The 24235-nt window shown below is 34.6% G+C and overlaps 1 protein-coding gene across 1 annotated transcript in view; it reads left to right on the top strand.

The window, feature by feature from the left end:
- Slc2a13 (solute carrier family 2 member 13) overlaps positions 1–22337 on the top strand; it is a 335579-nt gene extending 313242 nt beyond the window's left edge. Inside the window, exons 8-10 of the mRNA XM_015493228.2 lie at positions 11780–11901; positions 12027–12179; positions 18214–22337. Coding sequence (XP_015348714.1) covers positions 11780–11901; positions 12027–12179; positions 18214–18440 — 502 coding nt within the window. The 3' untranslated portion in view covers positions 18441–22337. The remainder of the gene's footprint in view (positions 1–11779; positions 11902–12026; positions 12180–18213) is intronic.
- Positions 22338–24235: the final 1898 nt, after the last annotated feature.

Below are 24235 nucleotides of genomic sequence, written 5' to 3'. Positions count from 1 at the left end.
GGATTGGCTTACTTCATTAGCATGATAGTATCCAGTTCCATCCATTTACCAGAAAATGCTATAATTAATTCTTATTTATGGCTGAGAAAATTTCCATTGTGTATATGTACCACATTTTCTTTATCTATTATATGATTATGGACACCTAGGTTGGTTCCATAGCTTAGCTATTTTCAATTGTGCTGCTACTGATGTGACTACCTCACTACAGTATGCTGATTTTAAGTCCTTTGGGTATAGACCAAGGAGTGGGATAGTTGGGTCAAATGGTTGTTCCATTCTAAGTTTTCTAAGAAATCTCCATACTGCCTTCCAGATTGATTGCACTTACTGTTGCTTGTATTCTTGATAGCTGCCATTCTGACTGGAATGAGATGAAATCTTAACAACAGTTTTGATTAGCACTTCTCTAATTACTAGAGATGTTGAACATTTTATCATATATTTGTTGATTGTTGTATATCTTCTTCTGAGAAGTATCTGTTCAGTTCCTTGGCCCATTTATTCATTGGGTTATTTATTTGTTTGTTTGTTTGTTTTGGCATTAAGTTTTTTGAGTCCTTTATGAATCCTGGAGATTAGTTGCTCTGATGTGCATGTGGTAAAAATTTACTCCATTCTGTAGGCTCTCTCTTTACCTCATTGTTTCTTTTGATGAGAAGAAGCTTTTTAGTTTGAATCCATCCCATTTATTGATTTATTTCTTATACTTTAGGAATCTTGTTAAGGAAGTCACAGAATAATCTGACATGATGAAGATATGGGCCTACTTTTCTTCTCTTAGGCACAGGGTCTCTGATCTAATTCCTATGTCTTTCATCCACTTTGAGTTGTTGTGTGTATGGTGAGAGAGAGTTTAATTTCATTTTATTACATATAGATTTCCAGTTTTTCCAGCACCATTTGTTGAAGAGGTGGGAAACACTCCAGTGTATGTTTGGCACCTTTGTCTAGTATGAGATAACTGTATTTGTATGGGTTTGTCTCTGTGTCTTCTATAGCATTGGTCTACATGTCTGGTTTGGTGCCAATACCATGCCATTTTTATTACTATAGCTCTGTTGTATAATATAAAGTCTGATATTCTGAAGCCTCACTTTTCATGCTGAGGATTGCTTTGGCTATTCTGGACCTCTTATTTCTCTGAATGAATTTCATGACAGTTCTATTTCTATGAACAACGCATGGGAATTTTAATAGGAATTGCATTACATATGCATTTTGGTAGTATGCCCATTTTGACAATATTAATTCTGCCCATCCAAAAACATGGGAGATTTTTCCATCTTCTAAGATCTTCTCCAATTTCTTTCCTTAGTGTTTGTTTGTAGTTTTTATTGTAGAGGTCTTCCACCTCTTTTGTTAGATTGATTCCCAAATATTTTTTTCTTTGAAGCTATTGTGAATGGAATAGTTTTCCTAGTTTCTCTTTCAGTTGATTCATCACTGATATATAGGAATATAATTGATTTATGGGTGTTAATTTTATATACTACTACTTTGCTGAATTCATGAATCTAGTAATTTTCTGGTACAGTTTTTTGGGTCTTCTAAATATAGATTCATGTCATAGCAAATAGGGATAATTTAAGTTCTTCTTTTCTTATTCATATCCCTTTAGTTTCTTTCTTCTAACTGCTCTGCCTAGAATTTCAAGGACTGTGTTGCCTAGAAGTGGTGAAAGAGTGCATCCCTGGTTTGTTCCAGAGTTTAGAGGGAAGGCTTTCAATTTTTTCTCCACTGAGAGTGATGTTGGCCCGGAGTTTAGCATATATAGCTTTTACAATGTTAAGGTATGTTCCTACTATCCCTAGTTTTTCTAGTGTTTTGAATATGAATAGATGCTGAATTTTGTCATATGCTTTTTCTGCACCTATAGAGATAATCATGTGATTCTTGTCTTTATGTCTAATGATGTGATGAATCAGGTTTATTGATTTCTGTATGTTGAACCAATGTTGCATCCCTAGGATAAACTCCATTTGATTATGGTGCATTATCTTTTTAGTATGTTTCTGTATGTAATTTGCCACAATTTGAGAATTTTTACATTTATGTTCTTTAAGGATATTGGTCTGAAGTTTTCTTTCCTGATGTGTCCTTGTCTGGTTTGGGTATCAGGGTGATACTAGCTTCATACAATGAGTTTGGAAGAGTTCTCTCCTTTTCAATTTCATGGAATAATTTGTGAAGGATTGATGTTAGTTCTTTGATGTTCTGGTTGAACTTGGCTGAGAATCCACCTGGTTCTGAGCTTTTCTTTGTTGGTAGGGTTTGTATGGCATCTTCAGTTTCATTGCTTGAAATTGATCTGTTTAAATTTTCTATATCCTCCTGATTCAATTTGGGTAGGTCATATGTCTCTAGAAATTTGTTGATGTTTTCAATATTTTTATTAGAGTATAAATTTTCAAAATATGTTCTGATTATTGTTTCTATTTCATTAATATCCATTCCATTTCATTGCGAATTTTTGTAAATTGGGTTTTCTTTCTTTTTCTTTGTCAGCTTGGCTAAGTGTTCACCAATTGTATTTATTAATTGTATTCATTTTTTCAAAGAACCAACTTTTGTTTTGATTTCAGTGACATCAACTCTGATTTTAATTATTTACTGTCTTAGACTGTTTTTATTGTTAATTTGTTCTTATTTTTCTGGGGCTTTGACGGGTAACTTAGTTATTTGTTAACTTTCTATTCTTTTAATAAATGAGCTCAATCCAATGAACTTTCCTCTTAGCAGTGTCTTCATAGTGTCCCAGAGATTTTTATATGTTGTGCTGCTATTCTCATTTACCTCTAAGTATTTTTTTAAATTTCATCCCAGATTTCTTCCATTTGTCATTCAATACAGTATTATTTTCCTGGTGATAGAGCAGATTTTATTTTATCATTAATTTCTAATTTTATTTCATTATGATCTGATAAAATGCAAGGTATAATCTCTATTATTTTTGTAAATTTTTAAAAGTGACTTTGTAGCCTAAGATATGGTCTGTTTAAGAGAAGGATCTGTATGCTACTGAGAAGAAAGTGTATTTAGTCATTGATGGATGAAATATCTATGTCTATTAAGTCTAAATTATTAATTGTATTTTTTAATTTTGTATTTCTTTATTTAGTTTTTATTTGGATGATCTATCCAGTGGTAACAGAGATGTGTTATTGTCACCCAGTATTATTGTATTGTATTCTCTTTGATTCTTGAAATTAAGAAAAGTTTATTTGATGTTAGTAGATGCTCTGCCACTGAGTTATAGCCCCAGCTCCTGAGGTAAAAATTTCATAAGTTAAAAATAAAGGAATACAAAACAATGGAAATAAACCAATCATACATCCCAGTCCTCAAAAATCTGATCCATGAAAAATAACTGGCTTCAAAAATGCTACAAATTAGAAAAAATACAAATATGGATATGTATAAATGTCATGAACCATTAAGATCACAATTGGACAGAGAAAAGAAAAAAAGAGGGAGGGGAAAAAAATCTTTAAGATAAAGAATTGTTTCCTTGGAGTTCAAAAGATTCTCAGCTACTCTTGTCACTAGTGTTAGATGAGGTCATCTAGAGCTTGATGCCCCACCCTTCAGGTAGACTGCTGGAGTAAGGCAATCCTATAGGCAAAATTCTGGAGGTGGGGTTTGGGCTTAGGTATGCTCCCTGCTCTTCAATGAATGCAAAATTGGTCTGGAGATTTCAAATCAGTGTATCACCAGGGCCCAGCAATTGCCAGTCAATACTGGAAGACTGTACCACAGGGATCTCCCCTGGATTCCACTTGTGTGTTGGAGGAGCCAATTTCTTACTTCATACATCATCTGAGGACCCCATGTTTCCAGATCTCAGGTTCAGTGTCCAAACTCAATCTCTACTGTCCCTGCATTTTTTAATTCACAACTAGGCATGACACTCCTAGCCAGTCCTGCAAGCAGCTTAATTAAAGGGGGAGGGATAGAGCTGAGTGGGTTTCCATGACCAGTTGTTGCCTGTGTAAAAGTGATTTTCTCCTGGTCACTTAGCAGACTCTATGTCATGCAGTGTGGATTTTCAAGTATTTTGGGCCAAACTCTGGTTTGTCAGGAATCAGCTCCCCAGCTGCCAGCTCTTCCACCACATCTCCAAAATGGTTCCTTACTCTCCTCCCTGTACACTGCTAGGAGAGATGGGGCTTCTTTCCTGCACAAAAATATTGTGCAGTGCACCTTTCAATTTACTTGGGCAATGTCTTTGATCTCTAAACTCTCTGTTCCCAGACATGCCTCAGGCCTCCTAAAAATGTAGGTTCCTTTAATTCCCTTATCTCTCCACTTTGAACATGGAGGGGACCACTCTGGCTGGTGTCTCCAGCTGCAGCTGTGGTGCTGGGGATTTTTCCTTATTTTATTATGTCCAACCTTCTGAGTCCCCAATCTGCTTTGAATGTTCAGTATTAAATTCCAGTAAAGCTGGCCCCCACCCACTTTTTTTTTTTCCTTACCCACCTTGCTGAGAAGTTCCCTAAGTTCTTTCTTGGTTTCAGGCCACAGAGCATCCAGGAAGCTGAACTTCTCTATATCATCATCTTAAAACCTTAGTCTTTATTTTAGGACAGTCTTGCTGAGTTGCCCAGGCTGTCTCAAATTTGCAGTCTTCCTGCCTCGGCCTCCTGTGTCATTAGAATAATAAATATGTACCACAGTGTTCAGCCAAGTTGTAGGTTTAATAATGAATAAAGGAAATATGTGAAAAGCCAGATAGCTGGAAAGAGGACCAGCCAGGGAGTCAGAAGCAGAGCATAGGCAACATATGACTTTATAGGATGGGGAAATGGGATAACTTCCACTGCAAAGACTTGTCCCCTTGCCCACGCCCACAACGAGGCCTAAGTTGATCTCAGGCCCACCAGCCTATTGGAAGAGCAATAATCCCAATGACTTAGCTGACACAGGAAGATTTCAAGTTTGTGGCCAGCCTTAACAACTAAGTAAGGCTCTGTCTCAAACAATAAACAAGGGCTGATGGAGTAGCCCGGTGGTAATGTGCCCCTGGGTTCAATCTCTAGTACAATAAGTAAACAAACAAGGAAAAACTGGCTTTTAGCTTCAAACTTCTAAAGCTCTTGAAATTTAATTATGACTAATTTAATTGCCTCAATAATTCTAAATATTTTATTTTTACCCAAAACTCACCGTAAGTAACAAAATCCAATTTGTTTTTCAACTTCCTTTTTTGACAATCCTCTCTAGGAAAATTACAAAACCAAAAACAGGGAGGGGCAGGGAGAAAAGCTAGGCAATAGGAAATCATGCAAGGCTGAGATATTCACCTTGGTCTATGTGTGTATCACAAGCTAGGAAATCATACTTTGCTATAAATATTCAGCTGTGTACATGTTAATAGTTTAAAAGTTCATGTTAGGTTATTAAGTAGGGACTGTGCCTACAGAACAGCAATTGAAAGTGGGAAGTAACGAGCCAAGTTTGTAATAGTAACTTTCCTGGTTTCTTTGATAGGATGCCCAGAAGTCTAAATTTCTTAAGGTTTGTGTTGCAGTAGTTTACATCATCCTAGTACTCTGAGTGGTTGCCCTTTTTTTTTTCCTTTATTTTATCCTCAGATAAAAGTAACAGTAACATTTCCTAGAAGATACTTTTATCTTTTTCCAGGTATCACTTCAATACCATTTTAAAATTCTGTTTAATCTATTCATAAATTCCCACCAGTAAAGAACTATTAGAGTTAACATTTAAGGATAGCTAATTTGTGTTGAGGTGATAGCTTAGTGATCTTTTCCATAGCAATCACAGTCCTGCATGAATAACTGGATATGAAATCATGCTTCACTCACACAGTTCTCATTAATAAATTATCAAGTAAAGCATGTTCAGTAAACCCAACAGAAGACTGGGAAATATGTCACCCAAACCAATACATAGGGGCTGGGGTGTAGCTCAGTGGTAGAGCAATTGCATAGCACACGTGAGGCCATGGGTTCCATCCCCAGCACTGCAATGGGTGAAAAAATATATCACTTCTTCCCATAATAAGCTCTCCCATCTCTTTTCCAAAATCCTGGGTATTTTATAAACTCTTAGAGAGGGGCAGTGTTCTGTGTGTTTATCACGTCATCATAGTGAATAAAGAGGTAATACAAAAAGCATGTGTTGTGTAGGAAGCAAAGAACATTATTATTTCTGACTGTGGCAAGAGCAGTTGCATATTTGCACTGCTTTGTTTCTTTCTTTAGTTCTTTGGTTTACAACTATCCATATCAGATGGACCGATAATATAAAAGAAACAGGAAGAACTAGCTCTACATGGGAACTGGCTTGTGGGGTGGGTGTTTAGTGGGCAGAAGAGAATTATTCCACATTCACAGAAGGCCTTCTAGATGTGTTACTAAAGGAAGTATTATGGGCCTCAAGACTAGAGCAGGCAAATACCATTTATTTGGTCTACAGTCAGGTAGTAGTCTAGTCATTCTGCTAGGAAAGATAGTTCTCTTACTCTTAAGAGAAACATGTCACCTTCTTGATAAGCTTCCACTGCTTTGTCCACCATAGCACCCTGCACACAGCTTTGTATTATAGTGCCATTTTTTGGTTTTGCTCTAAGATGTAATGCTGCATCAGAGAGCATGACTTTATTTCTAATCTCAACCCACACACTGATGTCAAAGTATTTTTGTTCCTTTTCGGGAGCATTATGTTCTTCCACCAGCAGTTGCTAAGCCAGGAAAGCATGAGGGTATTGTGCAATAATATCAGAATCTACATCTTCACTTTTTAGTTGGGATTTGTAGTGTTTATATTTTGAAGGTCAAGAATGATATCACCTTAGTCATTTGCTACATGTATGTATTGCTGAGTGCGCAACTGAGAAGTCAGTGCCTGCACTGCTTTCTAAAATCAGCACAAAGATGACAGTGAGTTTATTTGGCCATTTTTACACACAGAAACATGCACAGCCAGACAGGGAAAGCTGTGTGGGTAAGTGGAGTTCACCTTAGAATATGCTACTTACCATTCGCACAGCAATACCACATGCAAGAAAATATGATAGTAACAAAAATAGTAAAGAGAGGTTTTCAGTGCATTTTAGTTATCACTATGAACATTCCTCCCCTACATACCTGCCTACTTTTCTTTTCCTGTTTTTTCTTCCTTCTTATGATTTTAATAATTCAAAAGACTACTTCAGTGGTGGGGAAATTAAGTTGGAAAATTATCAATCATGGGATTATATATCAGGAGATTGCTACTGCTGTTTCATACTTTCAAACAAATGTCAATGTTAAGGCTTCGTTTAACATTCAAGGATTATTTCTCAGGAGATTTATTATAGAGCATAATCTCTGGACTAGAAAATAATATATTTTAAAAATACAAAAATGTCTATTCTTTTGGCAGACACTTATAAGTTGCTCTTGTGCCAAGCAGTTATCGCCTTATTTAATCTCTATCAGGGACTCTTTTTTTTTTTAATAGAAAAATTGAAACACAGAGAAATTAAGTGATTTTTCCAAAGTTACACAGCTGGCCAGTGGTAGAAATGAAAAACAAATTCATATCTGACATTTGTTTGACCTTGTGTGCTCAGCCCCCTGTGTCATGCTGCAGTGCCTGGGGTGAGGGTCCAGCATAGGAGGAGGAGGATTTTATATCAAATGGGAGAATATTGAGCAATGGTATAAACAAGGACGATGAAACTGAGTGTGATGGAGGGAAGCAGCTTTCAGACAGCTGTGTGGTAGGCTCTATACTAACCCTGGAGGCCCAAGAGAATTACTAACCCTGGAGGCATGAGAATTAAGAGTCTGCTTTTAGTTAGAGGAAATGGCATGAGTAGAAGATGCTGGCTCTGGAAGGTATATTCATAAAATAAAGTCTAGTCTAGGTGGAGAATATGATTATGTATAGAATACAACAAAAAGCAGCTATCGCCAAATTTTGCAGGCCCTGTTGGAATTAGGGAAAAAATGGTTTTCGAGCAGCAAACTGGCTAGAACAGCTATAGTGTGATAGGGGTAGGGCAGAAATTTGAAGAAAGATATGCTAGAAGCATAAAAAATAATTAGAGTATATTTATTTTCTATTATAGCACACATTTATTATGTCATAGTTTCTGTGGGTCAGGAATCCAGGCACAGCTTAGCTGGGTCCCCTGTTTAGGATCGTACAACACTCAGAACAAGGCTCAATAGGGGATTATTCACTTTTGTTAGCAGAATTTAGTAACTTGTGGCTTTGTGTCAAAGCTGCCCTTATTTCCCTCCGGGGGCCTTCCAAAATAAGCCTTCTGCCTCCTACAACATAGAATCTTGCTTCTTTAAAGCCGCAAGGGAATGAAAGAGTTCAGCTTAACAGCACTACTATCTTACATACTTGACCACATATGTCTTGTCACCTTTGCCAGCTTCTGTTGAGTTAGACGCAAGTCACAGGTTCTTCCCACATTCAAGGGCAGAAGAATGCACAGGACATGAATATCAGGAAATGCAGATCAGAGGTCTGCTCTAGACTGTGCTGAGAAGAAGTGGTTTATGACACAAGCACTCAGATTCTGAATTGAGGTGCTTATTAGTGCAAATGGAAGAATCAGATTCAAGAAAGTATCTAGGAAATACTTTTTATTTGTGTTGAAGATTAAACCTAGGACCTTGTATATTAAAGTGAATGCTCTACTACTAAGCTACATCCACAGCCCATCAGAAATATGATTATGATTTCTGGCCTGTACTGTGTGAAATTGTATTCATTAATGTCATGTAAGACTCAAAAATATCTTTCTGTGTGTTAGGAAAATCCTTATTTCACAGATAAGGGCATAGCTTTGAAAAGCACTTTAGTCACATACATTCTAGCTTCACAGCTTGATGTCCCAACCTGGGATTTAACCTTCAGAATTTAGTGTCAGAGTACAAACTCTCAGCCACTGTGCTTTAGTTATACTTAAAAGCAAGGGGATCTAAAATGGATAAGAAAAGGCAGAAGATGATGCCAAGATTTTAAAACATGCAATTCAGAGAATGGTTATGTTAAGTAAAACAGAAATGGCTCGAGGGGCACTAGTAAAGTAATAATTGATTGTGCTTATACCATATGCCAGGCAGGATGCTAAGCATGCAGATGCACAATGCTCACACATATAGGAACATTTAATGTTCTAACAGCCTGGTAATAGTCCTTTCACCTATTTTACAGATTGAGGAAACAGGTCCATGCTTGTGTCCATCTAACTCAAGGTTCCATAAATACAATAATTGTGTTCTAATTACTGACACATTAAAAAGCACCCATCATATAAATTTTTGCATGAACACAACAAAGTAAGTGGTTAAGTCATGATTTGCAGTTATAGAAGCCCCACCTTTCCTCTTAGAATACATTTCATTGTAGCCACATTATGTTTAAGGGTATAGCAGGATATCTAGATGTGAATGTTCAACAGATACCTAAACCCCATCAATAGAGCTTGAAAAAAAAAGTCAAGGATAAACTAAAAAGGGGTATCCACGTGGAGACTATAGTCTACAATTAGATGGTATGATGACAACAGAAGGCATAAGCGTAAAACTTCAGAGAACACTTTAAAAAGCAAAGAGGGAAGAGAAGGAAGGAAGGATATCAGAAATATCAACCACCACAGAGTAAATATAAGAGATCATAGATGGCATTTTGGTGAGCAGATTCAGGAAAATAGACCCCAACTAAGTCAGCTGGCAGGTGACACAGGGTATGGGAAAGGGTATGGGAAGGAAAGTGAGAATGTAGAGTTCATGAGTAGAAGTGCCTCTGTGATTTTGGAAGAGCTAGTAGTAGTAATATGAGAAGGTTAAACACTTGAATAGGAGAGATCTGTGTAATAGACAGAAGGGAAGGCTCAAGTAGGAAGAAACTAAAGATGACAGGAATAGACTTTATGGAAAATAACCCCAGTGGATGCAGGAGAAGAATAAGATGCAAAATGATTGACACAAAGGGCAGTTCTTAGAAAAGATGAATAACATAACCTCTGGATGGAGAAGAGCTCGCCTCTATTTTTTGTTTCTGGGAAAGATTTTTTTATTTTCAAAAAAGAAAAGTAGAGGTTGAGTAAAGAAAATTTTATGTTCAAACTGAAGGTCCTCCTTTTTTGGAAAAGTTCTCCTTTTTTCTTTGTATAGTACTTGGTTCCTTACGCATGCTAAGCAAACACTCCACCACTGAGCCCTGTCCCTGACCCCCCTCAATTCTTCTTTAACAAGGAGACAAATCCATCTCCTTAGAAACCACAGGGAAAGATTTCAGGACCAGAAGATAGTAAGAAATCTTTTATTGAATAGAAACAACAGTTGACAAAAGTTTATTGACTACTTTGAAATAGGTAGGTAATTCAGTAGAGAAGACAATAAAGGATTAAATAAGCATCATTAGGGACCCCACTAAGATGAATCATCATGAAAGATTAATGGAGCCCACAAGCATAGTTTTATAACTTTGGCCAACTTATAATAAGTGGTTGTTGAAGGAAGTTAGTGATATCACACTTAGTTGGAAACTGAGATGGTAAGATGGCAAACAAGTATAGAGGAAGGATGGCTTCTACAGGCCAGTGAAGAGAGTAGAGTATTGGCATGGTCTGAGCTGAGTAATGAAGCAAATGCATACTGGAAGTTCAGAAACAAAAGTTTTGGCTGTAGTTCATCTTATCAAAAGTAAGGAAATAAAGTGTGATCAGAAAGTGAATGTTCCAAAGTTTGATGTCTTAGAATAAAATATTACTTCCATCAAACTATAAAATGTGCGCACACGCGCGCTCTCTTTCTTTCCCTCTCTCTCTGCTTTTAGAATAAATAATGAAGTATTAGCCCAATGAATTAGATGGTTAAGAAGTAAAAATGAATGTGGTACAGTATGAAAGGAGGTAGAGAAAGGACTGACAAAGCATCTAAATCATCAAGACAGGTGGGATGTTATAAGTAGTTCATACACACTATAATAAAAGTAGGCTTGAATGTCAAGGTTCAGAAGTTGACAAAGACAGTGTTTTTGAGACTAGTCGTTTTTTGGGGTTTTTTGTTGTTGTTGTTGTTTTGGCTGGGGGATACCAGGGATTGAACCCAGGGACACATAACCACTGAGCCACATCCCAACACCCCCATTTTTTTTTTAATTTGTTGAGTTGCTTAGGGCCTCAAGAAGTTGCTGAGGATGGCTTTGAACTCGAAATCCTCCTGCCTTAGCCTTCTGAGCCACTGAGATTATAGGCATGAGCCCAGCCAGGACTAATTGTATCTTTAGGGGCAATTAAGGTAAAAAGATTTTAGTTCAATTTCAGAATTAATATAAACCAAGGACATTTTGCTTCACTATAGAACAAGAAGGTAAGATCATCAGGAATAACTGATGGAAAAGCAGTGACATTGAGCAGGAGACAGATGATTATTTGGAATCAGATCTAATCATTGTTACTGTTCTGTTTGCTTCCTTTATCCACCCTATCACCTCTTTAGAGCCTATGAGTTCTCATCCCCATTTCACAGATGAAAAACCTTTGGTTCTGAAATTTGGAACACTGACTCATAGTATTCTTCTAGAAAAAAGGTATAATTTATACAGAGATGGGTAAAAAATAGTTCATTTCTATGGGTTGCCCTAGAATTATATTAGCTTTAAAATGTTCTATATGAGCTTACATACATATTTAATAATTTTTTTTCAAGAAAACCATTTGTACCCTTTATCTTAAGGCATTAAGGGATTTCCAAACACATCCAACTATGTCCTAAAACACTTATTATATTGCCTTATTTTTTAGGTGTGAAAATGAAACCAAGTTCAAAACAGAAGAAGTATTTTGGGCTTACAATTTCTGCCCTACTCCATACTCTTGGACTGCACTTCTGGGCCTTATTTTATATCTTGTTTTCTTTGCACCTGGTAAGCAAAGGCTTTGTTGTTGTTATTGTCTTAAATTATCTCCTTTTAAAATAAAAGTTATTATTTTGCAAAATTTTTACATGCTATTTTACAGAAGCTTTAATTTTTTTTTTTTTATTTTTTAGGAATGGGACCAATGCCTTGGACTGTGAATTCTGAAATATATCCCCTTTGGGCAAGAAGTACAGGAAATGCATGTTCATCTGGAATAAACTGGATTTTCAATGTTCTGGTTTCACTGACATTTTTACACACAGCAGAATATCTTACATACTATGGTAAGAGCCTGGTTTGATCTTGAGGCTTATGGCTATTTCTCATCCACTCTTGTAACCCCAAATATCTCCCCTCTACCCCCCCAGTTGGACATCTTCACAGTGTAGCTTTCAGTTTAACAAACAATAGAAAGATGAAGGCAGGGCCAACAAGATACCCTGTAACAGGGAAGCACTCAAGTCTAGGAGCACAGTCAGTGGAGGGCAGAAAGTAAATTACACAAATACTGAAAGATATGATGTGTTGTGCTCATGCCTCCCACCTGTGCTGTTCAGGCCACGCCCTGTACCTTTCAGTTTCTTTAAGGCCAGTACTTCCACAACTGTGACAAGAGTGTTCAAGTGAAAAACGTGGAGACCATATTTCAAAAACAACAATACTGGGAAATAGCTGGGTTACAAAAATACTTTGGGAAGCTGTTTCAAATCCTTTGTACTTAAGTGAAAAGACATTATTTTTTTCTTTCTTTCTTTTTTTTTTTTAAAGAGAACTCTGTGGGCTGGGGCTGTAGCTCAGAGCGCTTGCCTAGCACTGTGAGGCACTGGGGTTCGATCCTTAGCACTGCATAAAAAAATAAATAAAATAAAGGCATGGTGTCCATCTACAAAAAAAATTTAAAAAGAGAGTTCTGCCTTGTTCGTCCAACTTCATAGGTTCTGATAGGATCTAAACAGTGAAATGCAAGGTATTCATTATCATCTCCCCATAGCCTTGGTAGAGTTTGTGGAAATCCACTCTTCCAGAAAACCTGTTCTGATTCCCTTCCCCATCTCACCTCAGTCATGCTCCAGGAACTTTTATAATTCCATGTTACAGAACAGGCTTACTGGCCTTCTTCCCAACACTCTACCACTAGACCATAAATCCCTAGAGAGAAACTATATTCCTGAGTCCTTTTATTGCATTTTATTCACCAGATAAGCACTCAAAAGTGTTTGCCCAGTGAATAAATACATGAATGAATTTTGTAGATAAATGATTACAAGGAAACATAAAAATCTATTTCCCTTCTCTTATAAACATATTAAATTGGTATCTGCTTTTAATTTGTACTATTTATCCAATGATTTTATATTTTTAAAACTCTTCTAATCACTACTTAGAACACTTAGAAATAATTATTTTCTTGGAAAGGAAATGCACTGGCATTTTAAACTGGATATATATTTAGAATATTCAGCTTTGTCCCATTTGGCAATTAAAGATTTTTACATAAACTCATCATGAACTTATCTTCATGACATGATAAATATGAACACAATATTTACTTCTATTTGTTGTTTCTTGAGAATGTTTAAATATTTGAACACCTAAATATACACTAACACCCTGAGAAAGCATTTTGTATAGAAACTCATCGTCCAAATTAGAAAAAAAAAAAAAAGGTTTACATGGTAATACTTTGGAGAGCAAAGCTATTCCTGAATCTATACTTCTGAGAAAACATGAAACAAAAATGAAATTTAAATGGGTCATAAGCAGACCTTTTTCAAAAATAGCCAGTTGGAAGCTTTTGCTTCTCTCATGTCAGCACATTTGTCTACCTGATCTGCGACTCTCCAAGAGAGAAAATATTTCAGTTCGGGATCATTTTTCTCCTTTTTGTGTGATATTTTAATCTAATGTTATTGATTTATGTACGACATGTATTTAATAACCCTGATTTAATATGTATATATCTGTGTTAATCAACTTTTTATCCCTGTAACAAATACCTGAGAAAAACAACTTAAGGAGGAAAGATTTATAGAAGTTTCAGTCCATGGTTAGCCTGCTCAATTGTTTTGGGCCTGAGATTAGGCAGAACATAATGATAGAAGGATTAGCAGAGGACAGCTGCTCACCTCATTGGTAGCTGAGAAGCAGAGAAAGAAAGAAAGGGGAAGGGGCCAGGGACAACAACCTTCCAGGGCACAACCCCTGCAACCTATTTTCTCCAACCATGTTCCACCTGCCTACAGTTTCTACCATCTCCCCATAGTCCATTCAAATTATTAATCTATCAAATGGATTAATCCACTGATGAGGTTAAAGCCCTTCTGATCCAGTCATTTCCTAAAATCTCAACCTCTGAACATTGCTGCATTAGGTAGGGACCAAGTCTTCAACACATGAGACTTTGGGGGACATTCCAGATCCAAACTATAACACATCCTAATGCTATATTACTCTGGGAATATACATGGCTTCTTTCTTTCTTGTTTATTATTATTATTGTTAATTCATAAGGCTTGCCTTATAAGTCATTTAATAATGCTCATTACTAAAAATCATCATTAAAATGTCACCAGTATACCATTTTATACATATCATGTATGGCTAAATGGATTCCCTTGGAGAGCATTATAACACCATTCTTGAAATACTAAAATTCAATGAAACATGATCCTTGATTCAATTTGTATAAATATTTGTTTTTACCCAGTTATTTATTTTTTTAAATTTCTTGTGGATGTACAAGGCCAGGCATGGTGGTACAAACCTGTAATACCAGCAGCTCAGGAGGCTGAGGCAAGAGAATCACAAGATCAAAGCCAGCCTCAGCAACTTAAAGAGGCCCTAAGCAACTCAGCAAGACCCTGTCTCTAAATAAAATATAAAAAGGGCTGAGGATGCAGTTCAGTGGTTAAGCACCCCTGGGTTCAATCCCCAGTACTAAAAAAAATTTAAAAACACAATGGTGAGATTCAGTGATATATTTATGTATGTACATAGGAAAGTGATATCAGATTCATTCCACTGTCTTTCCTTTACGCATACCCCCTCCCTTCTCTTTATTCCCCTTTATCTATCCACTGAACTATTTTTCCCCCCAATCCCTTATTGTGTGGGTCAGTTTCCACATATCAGAGAAAACCTTTGACCTTTGGATTTGGGAGATTGGCTTATTTAACTTTGAATGATAGTGTCCAGATCTACCCATTTACCAGCAATTGTCATAGTTATTCTTCCTTATGACTGAGTAATACTCCATTATGTATGTATACCACATTTTTTATCCATTCATCTGCATAAATATATTAAATATTTGTTTTAATCTGAAATTTAATATAGAACTCCAATAAGATTTATTTCCTTTAGAATAATGCTGAGGAATTATCTACACTGTTTTATAGTCCTGTGATAGACTTGTTACTTTTTTTTTTCCAAGGAGGAATAACGTGAGAAAGTGAGTTACATTATTGATTTGACCATGACAAGAAGTAGGCCTGCTTACTCTCCTCTGTAGTTTGACCAGTCTCAGTAGGGTCTAGGCAGTGTGCACATTTGCCTGCTTTGGATTCTTTATATTTTTTTCAGTCCTGTATTTTAAAAGAATGTCCTTTACTTTCTTTGGCTTTGGAAATCTAGATTGCAAACAAGAATCTGTATCATCTTTAAGAATCTTACTAATGCATTTAACTGTTTTTAACTATAGGAGTTTAGAATGACAGATTTTGTTACTTCTAATTAGGCCACTGTTCCAAAATTGTGAAAGATCATGAAAAAAAATATATTGTATAAAGCCAAACTGGATTTGCTTTGATATAATTTAAAATGTTTCACCATCTGCACTTTACTTTTCATGATTACCATCCTTTTTTTTTTTGTCCCTCCTCACTAAAGATTGGATTTCTGTTCCCCTCCATATTTTTGCTTATCTGCCCTCATAACACAGGACTCTGCTTCCTTTTAGGGTAGGAAGAGGAAGTCAGACTGCCACATTCTCTAAGAGCTAACTTGTCAATGTCACCATTTTTATGAGAACATTCCTAATTAATCATTTGGTAGAATTGAATAATGTTGACTATCACATTTTTGAGCATCCAAAATTCTAATGGACATGTAACATACATTATTTCTATTCTGTACAGTTTGGAAAAGCAGGAATTATTTCCCCTTTACACAGATCAGGAAACTAAGTTCAAAAGAATTTTAAAATCTCTGCCAAGGGTTCAGGATGTATGGGTCCTGAACCATAAATGGGACTTTCAGGGTCACATTCTCCACAGAGCCATGGAGCTTGACTTTTCTCACTGTGCCTCACATCCTAGATGACCTCATAATATTTTCTGATTTGGGTATAAGCTATAAAAAAATAAATGTAAGCTTATAATTAGTGTTTAAAAAGAACCATACTAAAATGAACTGATGATTTGTAAACAGTTGAATTTTACTAAAGAAAAAAATGTATTTTACAAGTCTAGCTCCTGAAAAAGTTAATGGCTCTGAGTACTTAACAAATGATATGTTGATTTAGTTAACCCTTTCATGTTTTTTCTAATATCTCACAATTTATCTGTTTCCCCTTCTGTCTTCTTATAGCCCCTCATTCTATTTAGCAGATTCTTTAAGCAGCACTCCTCCACAGTTCCTCAAGAGTTGCCAAGACATATTTCTGAGGAAATTTTCAACATAGCTATTTATTAAGAAAGTAGTTTAATATGTCTTTCCCTTACTGTGCTATTATGTTACCATATCAAAATGTTTTACTCAGTTGTTTAACTTCTATGATTATTCAGTTTAAAGCTATGTTGTATAATTGTACAATTCAACACTTTTTTCGGGTCTGCTATCCAGTATATTCCATCTGGCAGCTAAAAGGGCACATTAATTCTCTAGACCCTCAAATGTGTTCAGGCACTGCCCTATTCACTGGGACTCCAAAGATGAGCAAACAACAGACTCTGCCCTCGAGTAGACCACATTGCTACTTACAAAAGAGCAAGTCTCTCTCTTTAGTATCTCGTAACCATTTTACCTATACCTGTTTGTGATTTGGACTATATTATTTATAGACTCATAAACTGCCAGCGCTTAAATAGTAACTGTGAAACCATCTTACTTTATTTAATGAGGAAACTAAGGCACAGAGGTTAAATGACTATCTAGAAGACACTGAGACCAGTTTTACATCCAGGTCTTCCCAGTTCTAATTGTGACACCCTTTCTTCAGCTATTTGTCACATTAGTCTTTCATTTTGCTTTCCCCATCCTATATACAGATAATCTGGTCTGAAGGCCTAGAATTAGGCAAGGACTTTATTATAGTTGGTTGTTCCCCACCAAAGTTAAAATATAGGTTCTTAAACTTAAATGAAGAATTCAATTATAAAGGAAATGCCATCTTGGAAATATGGAGAGAATACAAAGAAGCCATGCATTCAGGTATCTCATCCATCAGGCTTGCTTTACTGAAATTGAGAAAACACAAACAGGTAGTAGTTATGTCTTTATGGCTGTACTGCACTGACATGCATAATCTTACAGCAAAACAGAATTCTCTGAACTCATAGAGCTTACATTACAGTATGTCAGATGATGGAGAAAAAAATGGAATATAAAGGTCTAAGAGAAGGAACAAGGTGACCCGTTAGAAGATAATTGCAATAGTGTAGTGAGGGAGAATAGCCACAGATATCTATGAATTTACTAAGAAATTGTCATCTTTGGGTTATATTTTAAAGATAGAGCCAACAGGATTTCCTAACAGATTGAATGTTGGGTAGGAGAATAAAAGAAATGTCAAGAATGACTCCCAGACTTGTGGCACGAGAAACCAGAAGGATGGAGTTGCCTGTGTGCTCCACTGAGGCATAATTTAGCAATGTCATTATTGTGTTTGGTTCTGGAAATCAACATAAGAAAGAAATTTCCCCCATCTCAAAGTGCCTCTAGTCTTGTAGACAAGATTTAGATATACATATGCACATAATTATAATACTTCTTGGTTTTTTATCATATAATACTTGTCAGCATAGTGCTATGGAAGCATATGGGAAGGAGTAATTCCCTCTAGTAACGAACAGGAGGAAAGGCTTCAAAGCAGAAATTACAGCTGAGCCTGGTCTATTCTTATTATTCTTGAATTTGGCATTAAATGTTGCATTATATTCATAGAGTCAGAACAATTTGAGTAAACCAGGTTAGCAGGTTTTTAGTCCCATTTCCTACCATGCTTATACATGATTGACTAGGGGGAGAAATGTCAAAATTGAGTACTCTTCTGACTTAAGCCTACATATATATATTCATACATATTATTTACCATTGCAGGAGCTTTCTTCCTCTATGCTGGATTTGCAGCTGTGGGACTTCTTTTCATCTATGGCTGTCTTCCTGAAACCAAAGGGAAAAAATTAGAGGAAATTGAATCACTTTTTGACAACAGGCTATGTACATGTGGCGCTTCAGATTCTGATGAAGGAAGATATATTGAATACATTCGAGTAAAGGGAAGTAACTATCATCTTTCTGACAATGATGCTTCGGATGTGGAATAGTTACCAGTTGCTGATACCTTTAGTTATTTAAACAAGTGTTGGGGAGAACAGCAATTGGTGACCTCACTGCCCTGCTTTTAATCTGATTCTTTCCACAGTCTCATCCTGAATGACTTCCTATTCTAGAATACTTGATTAGGAGGTAAATGCAACCCTTATGACTTTTTTTTTTAATAAGCAAAAATTTTAGAAAAAAATTTAGAGATTTTAATCTAATAATTCTTCAGCTTATATTAATTCTTTAATCTAATAATTCCTTCCTGAGATAGTGTAAAATAATATTGTACCCAGTGACTTCAGTGGCCCCTTTTCCCCTAAGACCATATATAATTATTAGTGACAATAGAGTCAATGATAATATAGCCAAATTACATAAATACACTTTTAAAGAATTCTTTGAAATGGTCCAATAGTGTTTTATGTCAAAACATAGCCTATTGACCCTAAATTTTCTTAATGAGTAGTGGCTTATCTGTGATCCGCTCTTAGAAAGTAAATTTTTTTTAAAGTTTCATCAACAGATTCAAAAGTGTCTTAGGAGGGCACAGCTGTCCTTATCTCTTTTGGATACCACATTTTGATTTCTCTCTCCAGATAATGCAAATTCTTCAGAGACTGACTCTACACAGGATCTTTTGAACATATCAAAAGCAGGCCTTTTTAGGGGTTATTTTCATACTTTTTTTTTTTGCTTTAGTAATATTTGCACAGATAAGCTAGCAAGTTTTGATAAGTATATTTTATTGTCAAAGAAAGAAAGAAAAGATTTTTATAGATCCCTAATTCATAAGTCACTTAAGAATGCAACTATAAATGCAAATAGTGCCAGATCTTTAACTGTATTTCAGGGTCAGTTTTTGTTCATGCCAAACTCACATCTTCACTCATTGGTTCTGAATCCACTCTTTTGTGCCTTCATTGGTGTTATATAAATAGCTGCTAGCAGACTATTTTTCCCTTTCTTTTAATCCAGTAATTTCTGAAATGAGAGGAAGGAAATCAGTGGCAGAAATAGTCCTGCTGTTATTGATGTTTCTTTAATTAAAATCATGGGACTTATTTTTTTAACTTTTTATTAACTCTTCCTAAGTTAATTATCACATTTAATTGTAATTGTCTTTTTCTTAACTCCATAAACTAGTTTTTATTTTGCCATCTTTTCACATTTTTTCGGACAATTTTCCAAAAATACCAAGATACATAGATTTGGCTCTATGTGAGTGTATGTGTGGAGATGTGTGTGTGTTTGTTAATGCTTGGTTTGATTTTCCTTCTTGTCTAAAAATTGAGATTTTTTTTATTGGAACAAATTAATGGTTCTAATATATCACATGTTGAAATGTTGACTACTGCATTTCTATAATGTCTTTTCAAAGTGTTCATTAGTTTCTGTGTTCATTCATCACTGAACTCTAAATTCTTACCCTTCCATCAATAAATATTTAATACATACAAAATTACTTGCTTACAAAATCACTTGCTGATTTCACTTAAAAACATGAATGAATCTTCTGTGGCCAGTTAGGAATGCCATCAGTTTGATGCATTGTAATAGTACATTTAATAAGGTACTATATCTTAAGTGAAAAGCTGGCTTTTGATAAATTCAGTCTTCAGTTGCCATGACAATTGTCAAACTGAGAATTTAGACAAGGAAGTTCACTCTAAGTCACCAGAAGTACTTAAGCAGTTACTTTGGTGCCCTAAAAATCCTTCAACAAGAAAATTTTCTCCATTTGGTCCTTTCATATTATTAAAAAAACATGATTTTTAGAGAACAGTGTTTCCTTGAATTAGGAGCTTTAGCGATTGATTTCTAAGGGAATATCAATATTGATTTTTCCCCAGAAAAGCAGATAATTTAATAGGGAAATGTATTATTTTATTAACATGGGATAATAAGAAATGTCTTATCTGTGTAAAATATTATACAGGTAAAGTGAAAATAAGCTACTATGTGATACAATCAATATTATGGGGAGAAAAACAGTAAAGTTTTCTCTTTAAAATTTTATTTTTCAGATTTGTTCAATATTGCCTCAGTTCTTCTCTTATTGCATATATAGCCTTAATTATAAACTTATACTCAGCTGGGCTGATGCACAGTAACTTTATTAAAGAAGCAACTAGACTCTTGCTTTTTCTTACCATGGCCTGTTCTCCCTGAAATGAAAATGATGTTTTCAACTTTATATCCATAAATGACATAATACCAGGGAAAATCAGCCACAGTTCTCCTGTCCAATTTCCTTCAGCTCCTCCTTTAAAGGACTATTTGTTATTTATGTAATGATAATAATATTCCATATCTTTGAAGACAGAGAGATATAGTATAAGAATTATTTATAACTTTTTAAAAAAATAATAACTCCTTGAAAAGGAATCTTACACAGTTAGGGTATTTTAGATTTGGTGAACATTTATAATACATTAAAATTAAAATATATGAATTTTGCAAGTTTTTTTAATATTATCACCTTTTAAGTTTTCAGTGCCTTTGGCTACCACTATCAACTTGAAAGCATCCCATTTGAAATATAATCAAATATATATTTTGTAGGACAATTTACATAATGTTATTTGACCTACCTATTAAATCACAGATTAAGCATCATGGTTTCAATTGAAATTATTTATAGTAATCCTCCTAATATGCTGCAAATTCAACAGAGGTATGTGATGGTTTAGGAAAATATAATGAAGAAGGTCATAATCACTGATGAGGCTAGGTAGAGAGCTGTTCTGCATTAAAATTTAAAATATTTTTGTCCATATATAGGCCTGAATGTGATATCAAAAAAGATATTAATATCTTTCTTCAAGGTAAACATACCTATTAATTTTGATTATTGCACCTAACTTAGTCAATGATTTAAAACATGATTGTTTTTAATATATATATTTATAGATGGAAAAAAAATTTCCATTTGTGCTTTTGTTCCCAGCCTAAGCATTAGTAAGTTCCTTAATAGAAAATTGTCTGAGAATACCTCTAAAGTCTTTTCATAACTTAATTTTACTACTGAACTAGATTTTAGTACATATCTAAATATTACTTTGTACATTATTCACACTAAAATGAGAAATTAGTTCAAGCAAAAAATTTATAAATTTCTTACTATAACTTCAGTATCTGTTAGGAAAAACACAAGTTGGCAACTTTACCCTTTTGGTTTTCAATAAAAATTAAAATGTATTATAATCACAGACCCAGGGGCTAGGGGGAGAGTATGATATTTTAGAAAATACTATCCATATGTAATCTTAAAAATCTCACATCTTAATTACACTAATATAGTTCACTACTACAGTGGGGAGTTTGCAGGATTGTTGTGATTTGATTTTTATCAGCACAATAATTAAGTATTATTATGTTATCAAATTTTACTATTTTCAAAGTTATAGCAAATTATACTAAATACCTGACTTTTATTCTGGTGTGGTAAATTTTCAATTATAAATTCAGACCTTTTCACTTATTAGTAATAAAATAATTAAACATAACCAGGCTAAGAAAAGAGAATTTATAGTGTATGTTTTATAGCAAACTATTAAATTATGGGTAAAATTTACAGCTGACATAGATGCTACCTATAAAAAAGAATCATAATTATTCTCTGGATTAATTTTAATGTCCTTTATTCTGTCACTTTCTATAAATTTTTTAGCCTCATGTATAGTAATGTTAAGCTAATTTGATGAAGTGGTTCAGATTGTAGCAGTATATAAACTGTTGGTACATTCATTTCTTCTAGGTGAGCAATACTGCTGCTATTGTCTAGAAACAGCAATCATTTACAAATGCCAAACAGCTAACTGCTAACAACTCTTTCTTGTATATCATCTCTTTAGAGAAGGAAATTTTTGTATGCCAAGTGTTGATGTTCGAAAGTACATGAAAAGGTATTTTATCCTCATAACTTGCTTGTGAGTGTAAAACAACATAATTCCTATAAATCTTTTGTGTGTATAAAATACAGTCTGTTGTACTTGAATAATTTGGTCTACAGAATTTCAAATACCTTCATTTAAAAGGAAGTCACATTTTTGTTTTAGACAGTTCATGTGTTTGATTTTGTCATATCAATATAAATGAGAAAAAGAAATGGACTGTGCAGCTAACTAGTACTTAAAATCACAACAGTACTTTGTGCAGTTTTAAGACGTTAGTAAATTTAACATTATTCCATTTCATTTAAAGATCAAAAAAGATCAGACTTTAACTCTGGCCAAAGTAGAAATTTATGTTCTACATGTCGAAATTGTTTCCTAGCAGCTTTTGGACTGTATCTCACATGATGTTATAGTATCTTTTATTTGTAATAAATGTTCAGATTTCTCTTTAGAAGCTCTAATGTACATCTAGATAAAAACAGTTTTATGCTTTTAAAAATGTATGTATTTCAAACTGTATATTTTAATTTGAGTGCATGTTACATAGTGTTACTTCATATGTCTTGGCAAATTCAATATATTTATTCTCACATGTGACATGGGATATCGATGAAAAATTATGAATATGTATTATTTCCTTAAATCATCCTAACCTATGTTGTATCAAAAGTATTGTATATTTTATGGAGATTTAGTGCTATACATGTATATGTTTTTTAAGTTATTTTATTGAAGTTCAATCTTTACATAAAATTTAAATCTTTTTTTAAAAAAAATGTCAGTGCCACAACTGTAATGAAAATAATCCAATAAACTTTAAAATAATTCATTACTCATAATTCCCTTGTACTTTTTTCTATACTTCTCTTCCTTGGATTTTAGTATACAGGTTACAATATTTAAAGCAGTCTACTTCTATATATTAATGCAGTTCTATCTATTTTAATATTTCAATTGAAAGAAACTGAAAAATATTTATTTAAATAAAAAATGTTTAATATTTTAGATAATTCAGTTGCCTTCAGAAATTTTTTTTGGTTGTCACTTTGTGAAAATGAAAACAAAATATCTGCTGAATGGTCAGCTGAATAGGTCCTTCTGGAACTCTTTTGCTTTCCATTGCTCTTCTGTCTTAATCATAGCTTTTATTAGCAAAGAAATACATGCTTGATATGGGCAGTCACCAGACCCATCTCCTTAGTTAGTTAGATGAGTGTTACTCTAAGCATGACTATAAAAATAACCCAAAGAGATCAATCATCTCAAGACACTTGGCATACAGTCATTTAGGGGCTTCTATGCTTTTGCTTCTAACCAAAGAGTTTAATGTCAGCAGTAAAGAAAAATCCTATGGTCAAAATTACTCTTGCAAATGCCACACATAAATTGTCCACTTACCTGAACAAGGACACCTAAATAGAACACATCTAGTTAGTGGTCAGAAAATCCTCATTTAATTGTCCAGTCTTATGGTATACATGGTGTTATCCTTTTCTGCTTCTAAAGCTTAAATTCAGAACATTTTTGTGACTTGCTCAAGATCACACAATAGGAACTGATGTAAATTTCTCTTTGGTTGCTATTCCAGCCACTGTTGGAGTAGATTATTTGGAACATCATCATATCACACCTAGGCATACAGATTAAAACACAGACAAAAAAGAATCCTTGCATCATAATTTAAAGAGTATCCAGAAAAATAAACAAATACCTCAATTTAACCAGAACTACAGAACAAATCCTGGAGACCCTTGACTTCATGATCCTCTTAAAATGTGAGGCAATAACATAGAACATTGTTTGAGAGGTCAGATTGAATTCAAATTGTCTAGATTTCAATACCAGCTATTCCACTGCCCGGTAGCCTAAATTACTAATCTTAGTTAATCTTTGCCTCACTT

The sequence above is a fragment of the Marmota marmota genome, unplaced genomic scaffold, assembly GCF_001458135.2.
Source record: "Marmota marmota marmota unplaced genomic scaffold, marMar, whole genome shotgun sequence".
Taxonomy (NCBI): Eukaryota; Metazoa; Chordata; class Mammalia; order Rodentia; family Sciuridae; genus Marmota; species Marmota marmota.
The sequence above is the reverse complement of the archived record's forward strand: the minus strand, read 5'-3'. Positions and strand labels throughout refer to the sequence as shown.